A 19,987-nucleotide genomic window follows, 5' to 3' on the forward strand; every position below is an offset into this window, starting at 1 on the left:
GGAGTGAACATAGAAATTCATGAAGGGAATAGTTGACAGGAAGTGGGCATAGGTGAAAGATCTTCTATCCGTCGACTGTTAGAGACTGGAAAATCTATCAGACTCAATAATTTGACCTTTTTGATGTCAAGTACTTACCTGTCTTTTCAATATGGCCCTCGAAGCCATGCTCGTTTGTTCATTTATATTTATTTCAGTGGCATTTCCTGGTAACTTGTCCCACAAGTCAATTACTTGATCGAAAGGGGAGATTTTACTGTCTCTCCTGTTTTGCTTGAATCCTTAAGTTGTATCCCCTGGTGTTAACACGTTTTGCCATAGTAGTAATTTCACTCCGACCATCTTTGTCATTTTTTTAGTCTGGAAAACTTTAATTAAGTCACCTCTAAATCTCTTTTCTGAAGATTTTTATGAAAGATAATGAGCAGTGCTTCAAGGCAGCAATTTAATCAGGCAGTTCTGATGGCTTCACAGCATGAAGCACATCACTTAAAAGGTTTATGAATACTAACAGGACTCTAAGATGGAACTATTCTGTCAACCTCAATGGCACTTATTTGTAACAATATACTAATTGGTACTCCAGCTATTTGTGCATTCCACCGTTTTAAAAAAGAAACAATTATCTTCCTGTAACAGAACTCTTGGTCTTTCCTCTTCGCTTTCCACTCTTTCTGTTTGCATCTTACTTTTTTGCTGTTTGCCTGTCTCTCACTTTTCATTATCTGCGTGTGTTTGTCATTTCTATCTGTCTTTCTTTACACTTGTTCCTTTCTTTTCTTGCACTCTTTCATTTTTGTCAGCTACTTTCTTTTCATTTGCCTTTTCACAGGCAAACTCCAGGTACCACATGTCCACTTGCTATAAAGTTTGGCTTTTTTTCTCTAAGAATTGTCTCATTTTACAGGTACTTTATCTTTCACTGATCTTCCTTTCTGCTCCCTCCGCCCTCCAACTTCCCTCTTGTCCTCTGTCTTTTTCTTAATCATGCCTTTACCGCTGTGTATTGTAAACAGCCCCCCCCCCCCCCACCCCCGCCTTACTTGTATAGTTTGTGGTTCTACTTGGGCAAGCCATGTGGCTGAAAAATTGTATGTAAATGCCTAAGGGATGCAGCGCAAAAGGTAGGGATTGGGAAATGGCCACAGGAATACGGAAGGAATTCACAGGGTTGGTCAGTCTCAGGCACACACATATGTTTCTTCACCCTTGTTTTGGAGCACTGGCCATGTCCTGGGAACTGTTCTGTGTACATTTGGAGATCGATTCTTGCAAATCTTGTTTCGTTGATTCTGGAAGCATTTTTCTTTAATTGTTGCCTGTCTGGGTTGAATTATGAGGTATTCGGTGGGCGATACCAATGTTCAGAAGCCTAGTGAGGTGCATCATGCTGCTTAAGTTTGGGGGAAGTTATTAGTGCCAAATGTATTGATGGGGTTGTGATTTCCTTTTCGAATGGTTGACTTTTATTGTCTTCAGCCTAACATTTTTGAAATATTAGTGGGAGAGTTTTCCTTGGTTGCTGTAGCACAATTGTTTTTGGTAAAATTTGAGTTTGATTTAATCCAAGTAAACTGAGAAATAATACCTCCTGAAAAAGTATGAGGCCTAATTCGATGACATGGGACCAGGATGTGATTGGTTGAAGAGAAGGTAGCCTGGAAATTGAAGGAATGTTTGTGCCTGTGCAGGCCCATGCAGCACCCATATCAGGCTTAATTTAAATAAGGTCACCTTCACTAGTGAAGACAAATACTTAAAAAGAGCAGATAGGAAGGGAACAACACCGGGAAAGGGGCTTTGGGAAGAGAAACGAAGGTGTCCGGATGGTAATGAGAAAGGACTGGTTGAGGTGTTGCTATACCTGTAACAATTTCCTGGAGTCATTAAGTGGCACTGCAATGTGTATTTCTCCACTAAACTTTAATGGCAATGTGTCACATAGGCCAGAATTTTGCAACCCCCCCTCCACTGCCAGAGGTGCAGGAGAACGTAAAATTGCATGGGTGGGATTCTCTCCACAATCCCGCCTACCTTGACGCAGACGTAGTTTTACTGTGGGGTGTGCAAGCCTCAGATGGGAAGCCTGTCCAGCCTTAAATTTTAGGCTGGTGGGCGCTGGTTGGATCAGCATGCCAAACAGAAGAAGTCTTCACCCTCGATCTCGGGTAGAGGTGGGGTTCAGATTTGCCGACAGCTTGCAAAGGTGGGACTTCCCAGGTCATAAACTGGGAATTCTGTGGCAAATAGCTCACCACCTGATTCCCTGAAGCCTGTCCTCCATCTACAAGCCACAAGTCAGAGTGTAATGTAGTACTCTCCATTTGCCTGCATGAGTACAACTCCAAAAAGACTTGAAGCTTGACACCATCCAGGACAAAGCAGTCCGCTTGATTAGGAACCCATCCACCACAATAAACATTCACCCCCTTCATCACCAATGCCCAATGGGAACAGTGTACACCATCTGCACAATGCACTGCAGTAACTCACCAAAGCTCCTTCACCAATATCTTCAACTTCCCCTCCAAGTCGCTCACCATCCTGATTTGGAAATATATCACTGTTCCTTTGCTGGCGCTGGGTCAAACTCCTGGAATTCCCTCCCTAATAGCACTGTGGGTGTACCTACCGCATAGGGATTGCAGCGGTTCAAGAAGACAGCTCACCACCACCTTCTTGAGGGCAATTTGGGATGGACAATAAATGCCAACCTAGCCAGTGATGCCCACATCCTATGAACAAATTAGAAAAAGCCACGTCTGCTCACTGAATGAATAAATCCACATCCATTTCTCCCCACCTTTTCTCCTCTACCAAAATAATTTGCACTGCAAAATCAATGACTCCAATGATGGCACTGTAGGAGGGAAATAAAACGGGTCGAGTCTTGGAGACCATGTTGAACTTCAAGAAAAGTTTTTATTCCACATGCATGAGGGAGAGCTGGACTCTGGCCTGAAATCTCAGGTTGCCTGTGAGCCCTCTTTGGATCTGTTAGATTGGTACCGGGTGTTATACTTTTTCGAGTCTCATAAGTTTACATTAGCATATTAATTCCTCGAGTTGGATTCAAGATGGTTGTTCTTATCTCATTATGCAGACTGCAACGTTCAGTACAACTTCGTTAATCAGTTCCTGGACATTTCCGTTTACCCGATTATAATGTCAAAGCGTTGCATTTGCCCAACCAATTTGCAATGATGTATTAATCGTTACCCCCCTCTGCTAGATGATCGTGTTTTACAGAAGACTATACCCTCCCTAGACTATATGGAGCCCAACTGTCTTAATGCCAGTTCTCCTATTGTCGTGATAATTCAGAAAGATCTCCTGCACATCAGAAGTTGATAGCATGCGTTAATCGTTATTTGTCGGCAGAGCAGGCCTCTAGCTGTCTGCATTAACCCTCTCCTTCCCTCTGGTGAGGCCTGGCTTTCTGGGCTTGCTCTATGTAGCCCTGCATGTATTATACTGAAATTAAATAAAATATGAATGGACATATAAATTAAAATATGAAAGACACGATCCCTGATATTGCCCTAGAACAGCACCAATCTCAATTTCAAAGCTAATCATTTCTCACCAAAGGAGAAAATACTGGAAAATCTCAGCAGGTCTGGCAGCATCTGTAAGGAGAGAAAAGAGCTGATGTTTTGAGTCCAGATGACCCTTTGTCAAAGCTAATAATTTCTCACTTGCTCATCCCAGTTTAACATTCATATATGTTGGTGTTTGTTGTCTTCCACTAAATAGCTAACTACCTTAAATCATCCTTATCCTGCTAAGAAAGACCAGACCCCTCTTATCCGATAAAAAACACAGCCACCAATTGCACCCCATAGTTAAAGAAATATATAGAAAATAAAGGCCACTTATTTTCAGTTTCATGAAACAATGAATAAAAAGCACACACATTGCAGAGAGATATCTATTGTCCTGATCTTTGCTCTTTATGACTTGTATTTTGACCTGCCTGAAATTGAGAATTTGCTGCTATGTTGAAGCATGGGTCCATGCTCTATGCTATTGCATTGTTGATTTTTCTGTGCTATTAATAGGGTGAATGGCATGATAGCACATTAGGTTCAAATGCAACTTTCTACCAACAAAATGAGGTTTGAAATAACAGGGATGTTTTCAACCTTTGTGAAGAAAAATACTTGCTGCAAACATGTAATGAACAATGTGAGTCCTGACTCTTTCCATCACAGGAATATCGTTACCCATCACAGAAATATCGTTCAGTGAAGATGCAGTGGAAAGGTTGTGATTTTGCACCCTATGAAATGAGCAATAATTTAATTGTTAAGTTCGAGAATTCATTTAAATAGATGTAGAAGTAGCCTTAAATGGAAGAGTGTGGGTATCCATAAGACATAGGAGCAGAATTAGGCCACTCGGCCCATCGAGTCTGCTCCGCCATTCAATCATGGCTGATATTTTTCTCATCCCCATTCTCCTGCCTTTTCCCCACAACCTCTGATCCCCTTTATCAATCAAGAACCTATCTATCTCTGTCTTAAAGGCACTCAATGACCTGACCTCCACAGCCTTCTGCGGCAAAGAGTTCCACAGATTCACCACTCTCTGGCTGAAGAAATTCCTCCTCATCCCTGTTATAAAAGATCATCCCTTTGACCTGAGGTTGTGCCCTCTGGTTCTAGTTTTTCCTACTAGTGGAAACATCCTCTCCACATCCACTCTATCGAGGCCTCGTAGTATCCTGTAAGTTTTAATAAGATCCCCCCTCATCTTTCTAAACTCCGAGTACAGACCCAGAGTCCTCAACTGTTCCTCATGCGACAAGCTCTTTATTCCAGGGATCATTCTTGTCAGCCTCCTCTGGACCCTTTCCAAGGCCAGCAGATGCTTCCTTAGATATGGGGCCCAAAACTGCTCACAGTACTCCAAATGGGGTCTGACCAAAGCCTCATACAGCCTCAGAAGTGCATCCCTGCTCTTGTATTCTAGTCCTTTCGACATGAATGCTAACATTGCATTTGCCTTCCTAACTGCCGACTGAACCTGCATGTTAACCTTAAGAGAATCTTGAACAAGGACTCCCAAGTCCCTTTGTGTTTCTGATTTCCTAAGCATTTTCCCATTTGGAAAATAGCCTATGTCTCCATTCCTGCTTCCAAAGTGCATAACCTCTCACTTTTCCACATTGTATTCCATCTGCTGCCACTTTGCCCACTCTCCTAACCTGTCCAAGTCTTTCTGCAACCTCTCCTGCTTCCTCAATACTACCTGTCCCTCTACATATCTTTGTATCATCTGCAAACTTAACAATGGTGCCTTCAGTTCCTCCTTCCAAATCGTTAATGTATATTGTGAAAAGTTGTGGTCCCAGCACTGACCCCTGAGGCACACCACTAGTCACCAGCTGCCATCCGGAAAAAGACCCCTCTATCCCCACTCTCTGCCTTCTGCCAGTCAGCCAATCCTCTATCCATGCCAGGATCTTACTATTAACACCATGGGCTCTTAACTATGCGGCACCTTGTCAAAGGCCTTTTGGAAATATAAATAAATCATGTCCACTGGTTCTCCTTTATCTAACTTCCTTGTTACCTCCTCAAAGAACCCTAACAGATTTGTCAGACATGACCTCCCCTTGACGAAGCCATGCTGACTCTGATCTATTTTACCATGTACTTCCAAGTACTCTGCGATCTCATCTTTAATAATGGACTCTCAAATCTTGCTAATGACTGAAGTCAGGCTAACCGGCCTATAATTTCCAGTCTGCTGCCTCCCTCCCTTAAACAGCGATGTTACATTAGCTACTTTCCAGTCCTCTGGGAGCCTCCCTGCCTCCAGTGATTGCTGAAAGATCACCACCAATGCCTCCACAATTTCCTCAGCTATCTCTTTTAGAACCCTGTGGTACAGTCCATCCAGTCCAGGTGATTTATCCACCTTCGGACCTTTCAGTTTCCCCAGAACCTTCTCCTTAGTGATGGCCACTACACTCACCTGTGCCCCCTGAATTTTCTGGAGCTCTGGCATCCCACTGGTGTCTTCCACTGAAGACTGATTCAGTTCCTGTGCGATTGCTTTGTTTCCTATTATTACTTCTCCAGCCTCATTGTCCAGTGGTCCAATGTCTATTTTTGCCTCTCTTTTACCTTTTTATATATTGAAAAAAACTCTTCCTATCTTCTTTTATATTACTAGCTAGCTTCCACTCATATTTCAGACTATAACTTTGAACTAATGAAGCAAAACTAGATGAAAATAGTGTTGTTAGAAACCTACTGTCAATGTGGTGATTTGATAACAATTTCTTGGATACTTTTGGGAAGGTGGAGGTTGAAACATTGGAGTTTTAAAACTGAAAATATGCTGTCTAAGGAGTTCAAAACCACTGATTTTAGATAGCTGAAATTACATTCACTGTGGTTTAATTTCAGTACAACAGCATGAGTAGAATTAGAGAAATTCATCATAAATGGCAGCAGGGGCTGGCAAAGGAGTAATTTTGCAATTATTCAAATATAACAAGAATAAACGGAATTACTGCTGACGTGCCAACTTGATTTTGGAACTCTGTTCCAAAGACGCCACTTTCCAAAATTGTTCTGCTGTTATGTCTATCTTAATCATAGTTTTCCACCCACTGTGGTTGACAGGGCTCTCAAACATGTCTGCCCCATCTCCCACGCCATTGCTCACACTTCGTCCCCTTCCCTCCCAGAACCAGGGTAGGGTCCCCCTTGTCCTCACTCGTCTTCCCACCAGTCTCCTCATTCAAAGCATCATTTTCTGCCATTTCCACCAACTCCAGCATGATGCCACCACCAATCAAATCTTCCCCTCGCTCCTCCTGTCAGAATTCTGCAGCGGCCATTCTCTCCAGGGCATCCTGGTCCACTCCTCCATCACACCCAACACCTCGGCACCTGCCCATGCAATCGTAGAAGGTGGAACACCTGCCCCTTTACCTCCTCCCTGCACACCATTCCAGGTTCTAAACACCTCTTTTAGGTGAAGCAGCGCTTCCACATACACCTTCTTCAATCTGGTCTATTGCAGTCGCTGCTCCCAATGCTGTCTACTCTACATTGGAGAGACCAAACGTAGACTAGGTGACCATTTTGCTGAACACCTTTGGTTTGTCCGCATGCAGGACCCAGACCTTCCTGTCACTTGCCATTTCAACACACCGCCGTGCTCTCCTGTCCACATGTCTGTCCTTGGCCTTTTGCAATGTTCTAGTGAACCCCAACGCAAACTGGAGGAACAGCACCTCATCTTCCGATTGGGCACTTTACAGCCTTCCAGACTGAACATTGAGTTCAACAACTTCAGAGGATGAATTCTCTCCTCTGCCTTCACCCCATTTCCATTTATTTTATTTCATTTTATCTTGTATGTATATATTTTTATTTTCATTTCCTCCCATTGTTTCATTTTGCCACCTTTTAAAAAATCTCTCTTTCCATTTTTCCCCCCACCATTGTCGCCCCTCCCCCCCCCACTCCACTAGGGACATTTGTTCCATGTCTCCGGTTGCCCTTTGATATTCTGCTTATCTCTGTTCTGTCATGTACAAATTCTGATATCTTGATGGCTGCTATCAGCACCATTCTTAGCCATGATTACCATCATCTATATTCTCTTTGTCTTTTTGTCTATGATATCTTTGTCAATCCCCTCCCCCACCCTAACAGTATAAATATCATCCTATATTCTCTTGTCTTCAGCCCTGAGGAAGGGTGATTCAGACTCACAATGTGAGCTCTATTCCCCCCCACTGATGTTGTCAGACCTGCTGAGATTTTCCAGCATTTTGTGTTTTGTGTCAGCTTGATTCACTTGAGCATTTCCCTTATCTTTCTTGATAATCCACACTGCCTATCCCTTTCTGTTTGTCAAGTTTTTCCGTCTGTTTCCATCTCGCATTTTTCTGCGTATCGTATCCATCGAGGTACATGTCCACTAAAAGTTGCTGGATGGTCATTGGTTTGGAAACCTGAGCTAACTCTGAAAGATGTGTTGGCTAGGTGCATTGGCCATGCTAAATTCTCCTTCAGTGTACACGAACAGATGCCGGAGTGTGGCGATTAGGGGATTTTCACAGTAACTTCATTGCAGTGTTAATGTAAGCCTATTGTGACATTAATAAATAAACTTTAAACTTTAACTCTTTAATTTCTCTTTTAAAGGCTACTCAGTTCAAATTTTCATATGGTGACTGATACCAATTAACTGTCCACAGAAAAGTTTGAACTTGGGAAGCATTCTGACCCATACAATTCAGCTGTGCAGTTCTAGCTACTTATCTCATTATGGGAATGGCATCCTTGCTTTACTGTAGCATTTTTGCATTGGATGCGTGTCTTACAAAACACAGTGCGCTCATTGCCTGCTACAGAGCAGTCTGATTTGGAGTTCAGTTGGATCTAATTTGAAAAACTCACTTTTTTTTTGCAGTACCATCCTCAGACTTGAAGAATGTCCGTTTAGGCCATAACAGATTGAAAGTCTACTTCTGGTTCTTGTTTAATTCAATGTGATCAATGTAAAGTTATCTCACAAAAATATAATATATTGCAACACATCATGTAGCCAAAAGTAATTGATCATTGTTCGTCTTGGCAGTCTTAGCTTCCCTCAAGAACTAACTTGTTCACTCTCGGCCACTTCCTGTAATTAATGGAGGGAGCGAGTTTATGCTTTGTTAGAAATTTATAGTGAATTTATGGGGCGTACCCAGTCTCATTGATTTGGGTCACCTTCACTTTTCTATCCTGCTTTGGCCGCATTTCTTGCTGTGGAATGTTGGTGAGCATTGCTTTGGCCTCCAGGTTTAGAATGACAAAATTCTAACTATTTTCTCCTCTGCAATTGTGAAATGTTCATATTGCCTATGCACAGTGATTTCAACTATATAGAATTGGAAAAGCTTTGATTTTGATTTGATTTATTATTGCTACGTATTGGGATACAGTAAAAAGTATTGTTTCCTACACACTATACAGAAAAGCATACCATTCATAGAGTACATAGGGGAGAAGGAAGGGAGAGGCTGCAGAATGTAGTGTTACAGTCGCAGCTAGGGTGTAGAGAAAGGTCAACTTAATATCGCCTAATCTGTAAGAGCTTAAAATAGAGCATTGTTACAGAGTTTGTAAGAGTTAGAGTATAGTTTTAAAAGCATAGAACGAGTGTAAAAGATAGAATGAGAGGGTGTGCTGGGGACAGCTCTCCAGACATCGCCACACTCCAGTGCCATCTTGAAGCACCTTAAAATCTAAATATTGGTTAGAATCTACAATGCTGAAGGAGGTCACTTGGCCCATCAAGCCTGCACCAACAACAGTCCCACCCAAGTCCTGTCTCATCCCCGTAACCCCATATATTTACTCCTAATCCCCCTGACATTGAGGCGATCTGGGGAGGCAGTGATGTCATGGCATTGTCACTGGACTCGTAATCCAGAGACCCAGGGTAATGCTCTGAGGACCCAGGTTCAAATCACGCCATGGCAGACGGTGAAATTTGAATTCAATAAAAATCTGTAACTAAAAGTCTAATGATGACCATGAAGTCACTGTCAATTGTTGTAACAACGCATCTGGTTCATTAATGTCCTTTAGGGAAGGAAATCTTCTGTCCTTACCTTGTCTGGCCTACGTGTGACTCCAGATACAGCAGGTTGACTCTTGGATGGCCAATAAATGCTGGCCCACACTCACATCCCATGAACAAATATAAAAAGAAAATTATCATGGCCAACCAACCTAACCCACACACATTTGGACTTGGTTGAGTTCTGTATTATTTTTAATTTATAACTTTAAGTTCTTGCGGTGACTTTGAGCAGGGCGTCGCTCATTTACCGCAGCATAAATCGAGTATAAATTCTCAATGTCAGATGGCGATCTGACCCACCTGACCTGCAGTGGAGGCCTTGGCTATGGGTTATCCAGTGTGCCGGCCTGACTGAAGCGAGCGTTGGGCCACTTAGATGTGCAAATGAGTGTGTTGTGGCGTTTGACTGATCTGCATTGTGAACATCAGGTACACAAAGTTTGGTTTGTTCAGACTGAGCCTAGAGATGGTACACGTTGAGCTGCCAGCCATCAGTCCTTAAAAGGGGTACCCTAGAACCCACTCAGAAAAAGGTATTTTTGGGAATGTTTAAAGCTATTTTTTTTTGGGCCTGCTGCTTCTCCGCGGCCCACAGGGAAATTCCAGCCCACTACTGGCACGTCCAACGCTGCACCCCAGAATCAACTGGCTCAGCAGAGGAAGTGGTCAAGTTGCTGCTCCCTCCAACCAGCAAGCTGCAGAGAGAGCCCATTTCGCACCCACAGCTCTCCAGCCAAGTTTAACCAAAGCCAATCTTGGCTCACGTTACAAGTATGCTTTTAATTTGACCTTAATTTCACAGCTAAGCTTTAAATATAGTAAATGTGTCAGTTGGTTTGCAAGTTCAGTTGAAAATATTTCTTGCCTGACGCACAACTTGCAGGGCAAATATACGGCAATAATGATATTGTCCTTGTTCATCACAGCGAGTAAGATTTCTGACTCTGCCAACAGATAATGGTGATCATTCATTGCAGAATATCACTAACAGGAAGATGCTTGTTCCATTTCATTTCCTGCTCTGGTGAGGACACTTTCAAAACTTCTGAACTAGTCTTTTGAGAAGTTCTGTCTAGTTCGCCTGGAATTGGTGGAATTATGTCGGACAAAATTCATATCTGATTAGTGCAGAGTATAACACGTTGTAAGGATAAATGTAAGGCCTACTTAATAAATGGTGTAGATTGGCCTGGGGCCAGGCTCAAAAGGATCTGGGAGTGATATTTTACTCAACATTAACCATGTTATTAACTGACAGCCAGGGTCGCTGAAGCAAATCAAACACTGGGCTACATTGCGAAGTCAATAGAGTACAAGTTCTGGGGCTGTCATATTGAATTTATATTGTGCTCTTAATCAGACTGGTCCTGAATGATGCAATCAATTCTGGTCACTGAAGTACAATGGAAACAGTGCAGGGAAGAGCCACAAGGCTAATCTCTACTGTCAGAGCAATGATCTTTGTGGCAATGTTTTTAAAAAAAAAACTAAGCAATGATCAGTTGACTGCCGGTGTGGGGCTTGAATCCAGTAATTTCAACTCTGACACACTGAATTTGCATAAACTTACCAACGCACACCTGCAAGTTGAAGATCTTCCCCTTCCGTTTCCAGAGGCCCTCACAGCCTCCACCCATTCCAAATTGGGCAACTTGACCGAGGGGAAGGGGAGTCTAGTATCTTCCTTGCCCCACCCCCAGCCTGATGGATGCGTAACAGCTGGTACACTGGATGAAAGACTTCCCAAACATTGGCAGAGTTCAAGTTGGTTCCACCTAGGATCCAGGGTGATGGTGAGAACTTGCAGAAAAAAGTCGGAAGGAACAGCCAAACCAAATGTTTTCCCTCTGCCTCACGTCACCGAGATAAAACGGAAGGCAGATGGTTCCTTTGGAGTACAGTGCCTTTTGGAATTATATGTTTATTAACTGCTAACACTGCCTTTTCTATCAAACCCCCTTTTGAGAGGAGGTTGATTGGGCAGCTAAAGATACACCCCTACCCTATTGCATTATGTGACCTCATTGCCCTCGCGGCCTAAGTGTCTGGAGAATTTTATTTTAAATGGGGGGGGAACTCCCCTCTGATCCTGGAAGGTCTGACAACAATAAAAGCAGAGCTTCCCTAATGGCCTGATCCAAAACTTTCATTGGGAACAGATACTCCCAGGTTATTGGCTCCAGTATCAAATAAGACGAGTAACAATTGCACTTCGTGGATGAGAAAAAAGACAATCCTAGGGTGGATGTATCAATTACTAGGGGACACAGGTTCGAGGTGAGGGGGGGGGGGTGGAATTTAAAGATGTGCAGGAGAGGTTTTTCACACAGCGAGTGGTGGGTGCGTGGAACATGTTGCCAGAGGAGGTGGTGGAAGCAGGCACATTAGAAATATTTAAGAGGCATCTGGATGGGTACATGAATAGGGAGGGTATAGAGGGTTATGCACTGAGTAAGGGCAGAAGGTTTTGTTTAGTTAGGGCATCACGATCGGCACAGGCCTGGAGGTGTGAAGGGCCTGTTCCTGTCCTGTACTTTTCTTTGTTCTTCCTCCCACAGTCTGAAAGACGTGCCGGTTAGGTGCATTGATCGTGCAAAATTCTCTTAGTGTACCCAAACAGGCACTGGAGTGTTGCTACTAGGGGATTTTCATAGTAACTTAATTGCAGTGTTAATGTAAGCCTACTTGTGACAATAAATAAACTAAAACTACTGTTCTCACTGGGTACCCTTAACATTTAATTTATTAGATTGCACCTTTTTAATTTCCTGTCGTGCGGTAACTATTTTGATGTTGAGTGTGAGAATGGAGAATGCCAGACCGGGTGGGTTGGTGCTGGATTTGATTACAGGGCCCTCACCCCAGCACCTTTATCCACAAGTATGTTTCAGCAGTTTGAAAGGTCTCGATATATCGGTTGGAACAGCAGGAAGCTGGCTGGAGAAGCAGGAGCTAAATTCTTTATGACCTGTGTGCATGCAGTGTGGCTTGCTTCCAGCTTTTGAGGGTCAAAAAGACAGCAGTCTAACACACACACTCACCGCTCTCGTTAGATATGTTATAACAACCATTCAGTACACCAGAATAAAACCCACCGGACAGAAATTGCACAGGCTAAAGTAAAAAGTTTATTTATTAGTCACAAGTAGGCTTACACTAATACTGCAATGAAATTACTGTGAAATTCCAGCTAGCGCCTGTTCGGGCCAATGCACCAAACCAGCACGTCTTTCAGACTGTGGGTGAAACCAGAGGAAACCCTCGCAGACATGGGGAGAATGTGCAAACTCCACACAGACTGTGACCCAAGCTGGGAATCGAACCCGGGTCCCTGGCGCTGTGAGGCAGCAGTGCTAACCACTGTGCCACCCTGCTGCCCGCATGGCTAGTGACGAACAGTAATTGTTTTCCTGGCAGCAACATCCAGGTTAAAATCAGAGATTTTTGCCAGCGCCTTCAGTTTCAGTAAATGGAATGTGTAATATAGTTTCAGGAAATGAATTGGCAGCACCGATCCATTTTTATTTTTAATAAAGCATATGAGAAGCAAGTGGTTTCTTCAGAACCAATGAAGCTCTGTTTTACTCTTACGGTGAGTGGTCTCAAGATTGTCTTGAGATTATGCCTGTCGGTGCTGCAATGAATGCAATATTATAACCCTTTAATGTAATGGATCATCAAACATGAACCCTCGACACCTTTGTCACTTCTGGCTGTAGCACTAAACATACGCCAGAGGGTGGCACTGCACCTATACATTTCCCGGGGAACAATTTCCCTTCCCGTATAAGGCAGGTCTCCCCTCATTGCCACAGAAACTCCTTGTTCCATGTTTCGCCCCCATCCTGGTTTCCTCAACTAGTGGAGGTTTGGCTTTTGCCATTTGCCCACGCTTGTTCTGTCTGTTTAAGGGCAGTAATTCAGCTGCTGTGTTATCGTTACTTAATGGCTTCAACGTTTTATCTGCCGTTGGCTATCTATTTAGCCGCCAACTCAGTTGTTTGCCTTCCTGCCTCTCTGACCTCTCAGTACGCCGCTAGCTGCTGCCCTGATAGCAGCAGAGGGAAAAGCTGGTTGTTGCTGCTGCCTCTGCCTAACCTCACTCCAAATGCTCTTCTGTTTAAATAATTTCTCGAACAAAAGCTGATACTTCAGTTTTATTGTTTTATTTTACATTAATGTTGATGCTGCGTTCAGATCCTTAATCCCACACATTTATTTAGCTTCCCCAGATATTTTACCTCATTTATCCTGATCATTGCCACCTTACTCAGAGATTTATTTGGTGCTGTTTCTGCCCATCCATTGTGAAGCTGCTTTGACTTAATGAAGCATTTCTTCTCATTTAATTGGGCGGCAAGGTGGTACATTGGTTAGCATTGTTGTCTCACAGCACTAGGGACCCGAGTTCGATTCCTGGCTTGGGTCACTATATCTGTGCGAATTCTGCATGTTCTCCCTGTGTCTGCGTGAGTTTCCTCCGGGTGTTCCGGTTTCCTCCCACAGTCCATGAGACGTGCTGGTTGGGTGCATTGGCCATACTAAATTCTCCCTCCGTGTACGCGAATAGCTGCTGGAGGGTGGCGACTAGTAACTTCACTGCAGTGTTAATGTAAGCCTACTTGTGACAAATAAACTATAAGCTTAAACTTTATTTTATTCCGTTCCATTTTTATTCATGGCAATCCCATTCCCCACCTCCATTCAAGCTCTCTTTCAGCATTTCCCCCTCTCTCGTTTTCACCCACTCCTTGCCCTCTCTATTTCCCTGCCTGCTTTTCCTCTACCTCAGATTGCCCTTGTCTTATTCTGCCTCCTTCCTTCCAAGTCTCGCCTCATCCCTGCTCCAATTGTTTTCCAGCCTTGAGACATGAAGAATGCATTAAATCTCGACAACCCCTATGCAGTGCCGAATGAGATCAACTTGTCTTCATTTTTCAAATAATGCAATCTTGCTGGGTACATGCTCCATCTTTATTGTGACTTCATTTTCTCTCTGACACTTTGTCTTGCGCGCAGATGAAATACATACAAAATGGGAATTAAAATAAAAGAAAAACTGCTTGGGAAGGAAAAATGAAAAACAAATTTGAGCAGGACAATAAATTCCGATGGAAACAAACATAAAGCTCCCATTGTGAGAAGTAGAAGGCTGCAAATTGTACAGGTTTATATTTTGCACATTCCTTATTTCTGCTCCTGGGTGATATTGGTATTCTAGTGTTCCTGAAGGTTCACCTTGCAGAATATCTATATCTTTTCTTGTATTAAGGTGGTTGGCAATGTTTCCACAGGCAAGGTAGGAATGGTAAGTGACAGAATGTTATGTTTGGGACTTCAATACAGTGGCTCCCTCTATGGACGAATAAACCACTCAGCACGTGAAATACGTTAGGCCAGTCTTTTCCTTGTGATGATAAAATCATCCTCCAATAGAGGCTATATTTATTAATTCAAAGAGTAGACATTCACAATTTAAAAAGCAAATATCGAGTAACCAGGTGAAAAGAGCTACGCTCAATTTTGTATTGGTCCTACGCAGGTTGACACCAGTAATGCCCCTTCTGTATGGTCATGTTTAACGTGTACTAAAGCTTCTACCTGTGTATAATACATAAACCTGTCGTTGTCTTGCTTTGGTTTGAGTTGGCGATCTTAATTTATTGCCAACGCCATTTCATATTTTGTTCCACCTGTATTTCTTTTTGAAAAAAATGACCACTGGGCACCTCAAATTGATATACAGCCAATGAAGTACTTTTGAAGTGTTGCCAACAAAGGCAATTTTCCACAAAACACAATGCGATAATGACCAGATAATAAATAGGTTGAGGGATAGACCTAGGCCAGGGTGACAGGGACATGCTCTTAAATACAAATATATGAATTAGGAGCAGGTGTAGGCCGCTCGGCCCCTCAAGCCTGTTCCACGATTCAATGAGACCATTGCCGACCTGACTCTAACCTCAACCTCACGTTCTTGACTGCCCCTGATGACCTTTCGCTCCCTTGTCAATCAAGAATCGAGCTCTTCTTTGAAATAGTGTCATGGGATCTTTTACATCCACCTGAGCAGGCAGATAGGGCCTCTGGTTTTAACACCTCATCTGGAAGACAGCACCTCCAACACTGCAGCACTCCCTCAGCACTGAACTAGAGTGTCAGCCTTGATTTTTATGCTCAAGTCCTGGAGTGGGATTTGAACCCAGAGCCTTTGTTACTCGAGGTACAAGTGAGCCACAACTTTTCTTTATCTAGTGTTTTGAAGCAAAAAACCAATGAATAGTGAAGAACTCTATGGAGAGAGAAACAGAGTGAATGTTTCAGGAAGCTGACTGTTAATGCGAACAATTTGTTTTTCCTGTCTTTCTTTTGGACCAATTGCTGCACAAGAGCCACCCAGAGAGGTCCTCACTCTGATTTAACCCTTAGTTTTCTACTGAGCAAACCTTTTCTGGAGACAATTGACTAGCTTAAAAAAAATGCAAGTTGGTGATTGGAGTTTTCACTTGGTGAATCAGGCTAAAAACTAAAACAAGGTTTCAGAATCATCAGGATTTGTTCTAATTCTTGCTCATTTTACAAGTTTGAATATTAAGTTGACAGCAATGCCCAAGTATTGGTGGCACAGTGGTCAGCACTGCTGCCCCTCAGCGCCAGGGACCCAGGTTCAATTCCGGACTTGGGACACTGTGTGGAATCTGCACACGCTCTCCCTGTGCCTGCGTGGGTTTACTCCGGGTGCTCCGGTTTTCTCCCGCAGTCCAAAGATGTGCAGGTTAGGTGGATTGGCCATGCCAAATTGCCTCTTGGTGTTCAGGGATGTGTAGATTAGGTGGATTAGCAGGGTTAATACATGGCCTTAGGCCAGGGGTGAACCTGAGGAGGATGCGCTGTCGGAGGGTCAGTGCAGACCTGATGGGCCAAATGGCCTCGTGCTGCACTGTAAGGATTCTACTCATTCTGCAGACTGTCTTCTCAATTCCCCTACTCTCGCAATCACCACAAAGGTGCCCCGAACCTGGACAGCTCCAACGCTTAGGCTGCGACTTCTCCGTGTCTTGGGTACATCATCCTCCATTCCCCTCCAGGCAAATAACCCTCTGACCCTTGCCCCGTGCCCCGCATCCCCCCCCCTCTGACCCTGGCCCTGTGTTCTTCCCCCCCCCCCCCCCTCCCCCCTTGACCCTGGCCCCGCGTCTCCCCCTCAGACCTTGGCCCACGTCTCTCCCCTCCCCCACCCTCCCACCCCTGACCCTGGACCCGCGTCTCCCCCCCCCGACCCTGGCCCCGCATTCCCCCCTACCCTCTGACCCTGGTCCCGCGTCTCTCCCCCTCCTCTGAACCTGGTCCATCGTCCACCCCCCCCCTGACCCTGGCCACGCGTCTCTCCCCCCACCCCCCCACCGATCCTGCGTCTCTTTGCCCCCCCCCCTCCCCCCCCAACCTGATCCTGGCCCTGCGTCCACCCCCTCCCCCTGACCCTTGCCCTGTGTCTCCCCCCACCCCCGGCATCTCCTCCCTGTGACCCTGGGCCCCGTGTCTCTCCCCCCCCCACCCTGATCTCGGCCCCGCATTTTTCCCCCCCCTCCCTCTGACCCTGGCCCCGCATTTTCCCCCCCTCCGTTTAACCCTGGCCCCGTGTCTCCATCCCCCCTGATCCCGGCCCCGCGTCCCCTCCCTATGACCCTGGCCCACGTCCACCCCTGACCCTATGTCCGTCCCCCTCCCTTCTCTGATCCTGGCGCCGTGTCTCCCACTCCACCCCCTGACCCTGGCCTCGTGTCTCTCCCTCTCCTCTCCCCCCCCAAAACCCTTGTTTCTCTGTCCCATGAACATTGGTGTTCTTGCTCAGTGTGGTAATTAGTCTATGGAAAAGCTAATTGCAGCTTTGCTGGGAATTAACTACCTTTGCACGCAAGTACAGTACATGCCATTGACCAATGTTATGAAGTGCAAACAATGTAATGATAGATGAATTAAACACTCTCATTTAATTGCAGGTTTTGGGCACTCCAACAGAGGAAACCTGGCCTGGAGTTCACTCTCTACCACATTTGAAAACAGGTAATCTCATTGGAATTTACAGCGCAATCAAAAATAAAGTCAACATTTTATTTTTAAATCCACACTGTGAATAGCTGGCCATTTTTTTTCCAAGCCCGTTAAATGTTTAATGGCATGCATTGTACGAGCTTAATTACTAGGTTAAAACGGTGGAAGTTCACAGCACACCAGTAAGTACCTGTAAAGGGAAACTATTTCTATTGTATTGCCTTCTACAGAACTGAAATGCAGAGAGTGGAGAGAATCAACTGTAACAGGGGTTTGATGGGCTATAACCTGCTTCATAAAAACTGATGTTCAGGAGTAAAATGATAAAGTACTTGCATTTATTATTGAGTACCTTTAACAAATAAATAGGCTGTCAAGGTACTTCATGGAGGCATAATTCATCAAAAACAGTTGCCGAGCAAGGGAGCGAAATGAGGAGAGATGTCTAAAAGCTTGGCCCGAGTAGGGATTTCTGAAAGGTTTTAGTGAAGAGATGGGACGTTTTAAGGAGGGAATTTAGGAGGGCAAGACTGAGACAGCTGAAGACGTGCCTTCTGTTAACGGTGAGGCAAACGAAGTGGGCAGCCCAAGTGACTGGAATTGGAGGAACATTGCAGGGTGAAAAGAGATTACAAAGATAGTGAGGGGGTGAAGTTTTGGGGAGGTACGCAAACAAAGATGAGAGTTGTAAGGTGGAGGCAGTGGGCAGCGGGTGTCAGGGTGATGATGGAGTAAGACTTGGTCTGAGATTGGATGTTGATAGCAGAGATTTGGAAGCATGAAGTTTATGGAAGTTAGAATATGGGAGGCATTGCATGGTCAGGTTAGAAGGTGACTGGCATGATGAGGGCTGCAGCAGTCGATGGGCTGAGAGAGGGACAGAGGCTGTTGATATTGTTGAAGTAGGCGGCCTTTGTGAGGGAGAGCGTATTGGGTCAGAAGTTCATCTTGTGGTCAAATCAGACATTGGCATTGTGAACTGAGCTAGTGCTGGGAGAGAGGAATGGAACTAGTGTTAAGGTTGTGGAGTTTAGGGTGGGCACTGGAGACTTTGGTCTTTCTGATGTTTAACTGGAGGAACTTACGGTGAATCCATGTTTGAATGTCAACCAAAATATCTGGCAACAGAGAGGTTGACAGGGGTGATGGAAGGTAGAGTGTGTGTTATCAAGACAAGTGGTACCTGACCCATGTCTTTGACTGATATTGCCAAAGGAATGCATGTAAATGAGGAAGGTGATGGGACCAAGAGTAGATACCTGCGGGCACTCAAGAACAGGAAAGGGGGAAAACCCTGAAAAAAGCAATAGATCTGTAATGAAACAGTCCATGCTGACAAATCACATTGAGGTCCATCAATCCCAAGAAGAGAAAACACTTCTTGCACAAACCACCCTCCTTGCCAAGATTGTATCCTGATGAATTGTCCAAATGTGCCCACCTAGCTCCTGTTCTCTTAAGGCATGAACAGAACTATCATTCTCCCATGTTATGAACCAATCCACCTCAACGTCACCATCTCTTCCTGCTCTAAAAACTATGGGGCTGAGTGTTGGACTTGCAGGTAGTCGAGTGCATTGATAACAAAATGGGAGACTGTTCTTGAGGCTTATTTTGGTAAGAGGTGGAAGTGAGGGTGAGAATGGGAACAGAAACTGAAGTGGTGAGTCACGGAGGTAACGTGTATTGTTTCTTATTTTTCATGGGATGTGAACATTGTTGACTAGCCAGCATTTATTGCCCATCCCTGAGTGCCTTTGAAAATGTTGTAGTGCCACAGACGTCCGATGTAGGTATGTCCACATTGTTGTTGGGAAGGCAGTTCCAAGATTTTGACCCAGCAATGATAAATGAATGGCAATATAGTTGCATGTCAGGATGTTGCATGGTATGGAGGGTATCTTGCAGTGGTGGTGTCCCCATGCTACTGCCCTTGTCCTTCTAGGTGGTAGAGATCAAAGATCTACATGGTGTTATCACAGGAACCTTGGTGAGTTGCTGCACTGCATCTTGTAGATGGCACGCACTGCTGCCACTGTGCATTGCTGGTGGAGGGAGAACATTTTTAAGGTGGAGGATGAGGTGTTGGTCAAGTGAGTGCTTTGTCCTGGATGATGATGAACTTTGAGAGTTGTTGGAGCTGCACTCATCCAGGCAAAAGGAAAGTATTCCACTACACCCCTGACTTGTACCTTGTAGGTGGTGGGCAAGCTTTGGCGAGTCAGGGAGTGAGTTACTTGATGCTGAACTCCCAGCGTCTGACTTGCTGTTGTAGCCACAGTATTTATATGGTTTGTCCAGTTCATTTCTGATCAATGGTAACCCCCAG

The 19,987-nt window shown here is 44.5% G+C and overlaps 1 protein-coding gene across 2 annotated transcripts in view; it reads left to right on the forward strand.

Annotated features, from left to right (window-relative positions):
- cdk14 (cyclin dependent kinase 14) overlaps window positions 1–19,987 on the forward strand; it is a 570,262-nt gene that overhangs the window by 338,188 nt on the left and 212,087 nt on the right. For both annotated transcript variants that reach the window (XM_078235399.1, XM_078235409.1), the window contains one exon: window positions 17,607–17,670. In XM_078235399.1, coding sequence (XP_078091525.1) covers window positions 17,607–17,670 — 64 coding nt within the window. The remainder of the gene's footprint in view (window positions 1–17,606; window positions 17,671–19,987) is intronic.

This window comes from Mustelus asterias, chromosome 2 (genome assembly GCF_964213995.1).
Source record: "Mustelus asterias chromosome 2, sMusAst1.hap1.1, whole genome shotgun sequence".
Classification (NCBI taxonomy): Eukaryota; Metazoa; Chordata; class Chondrichthyes; order Carcharhiniformes; family Triakidae; genus Mustelus; species Mustelus asterias.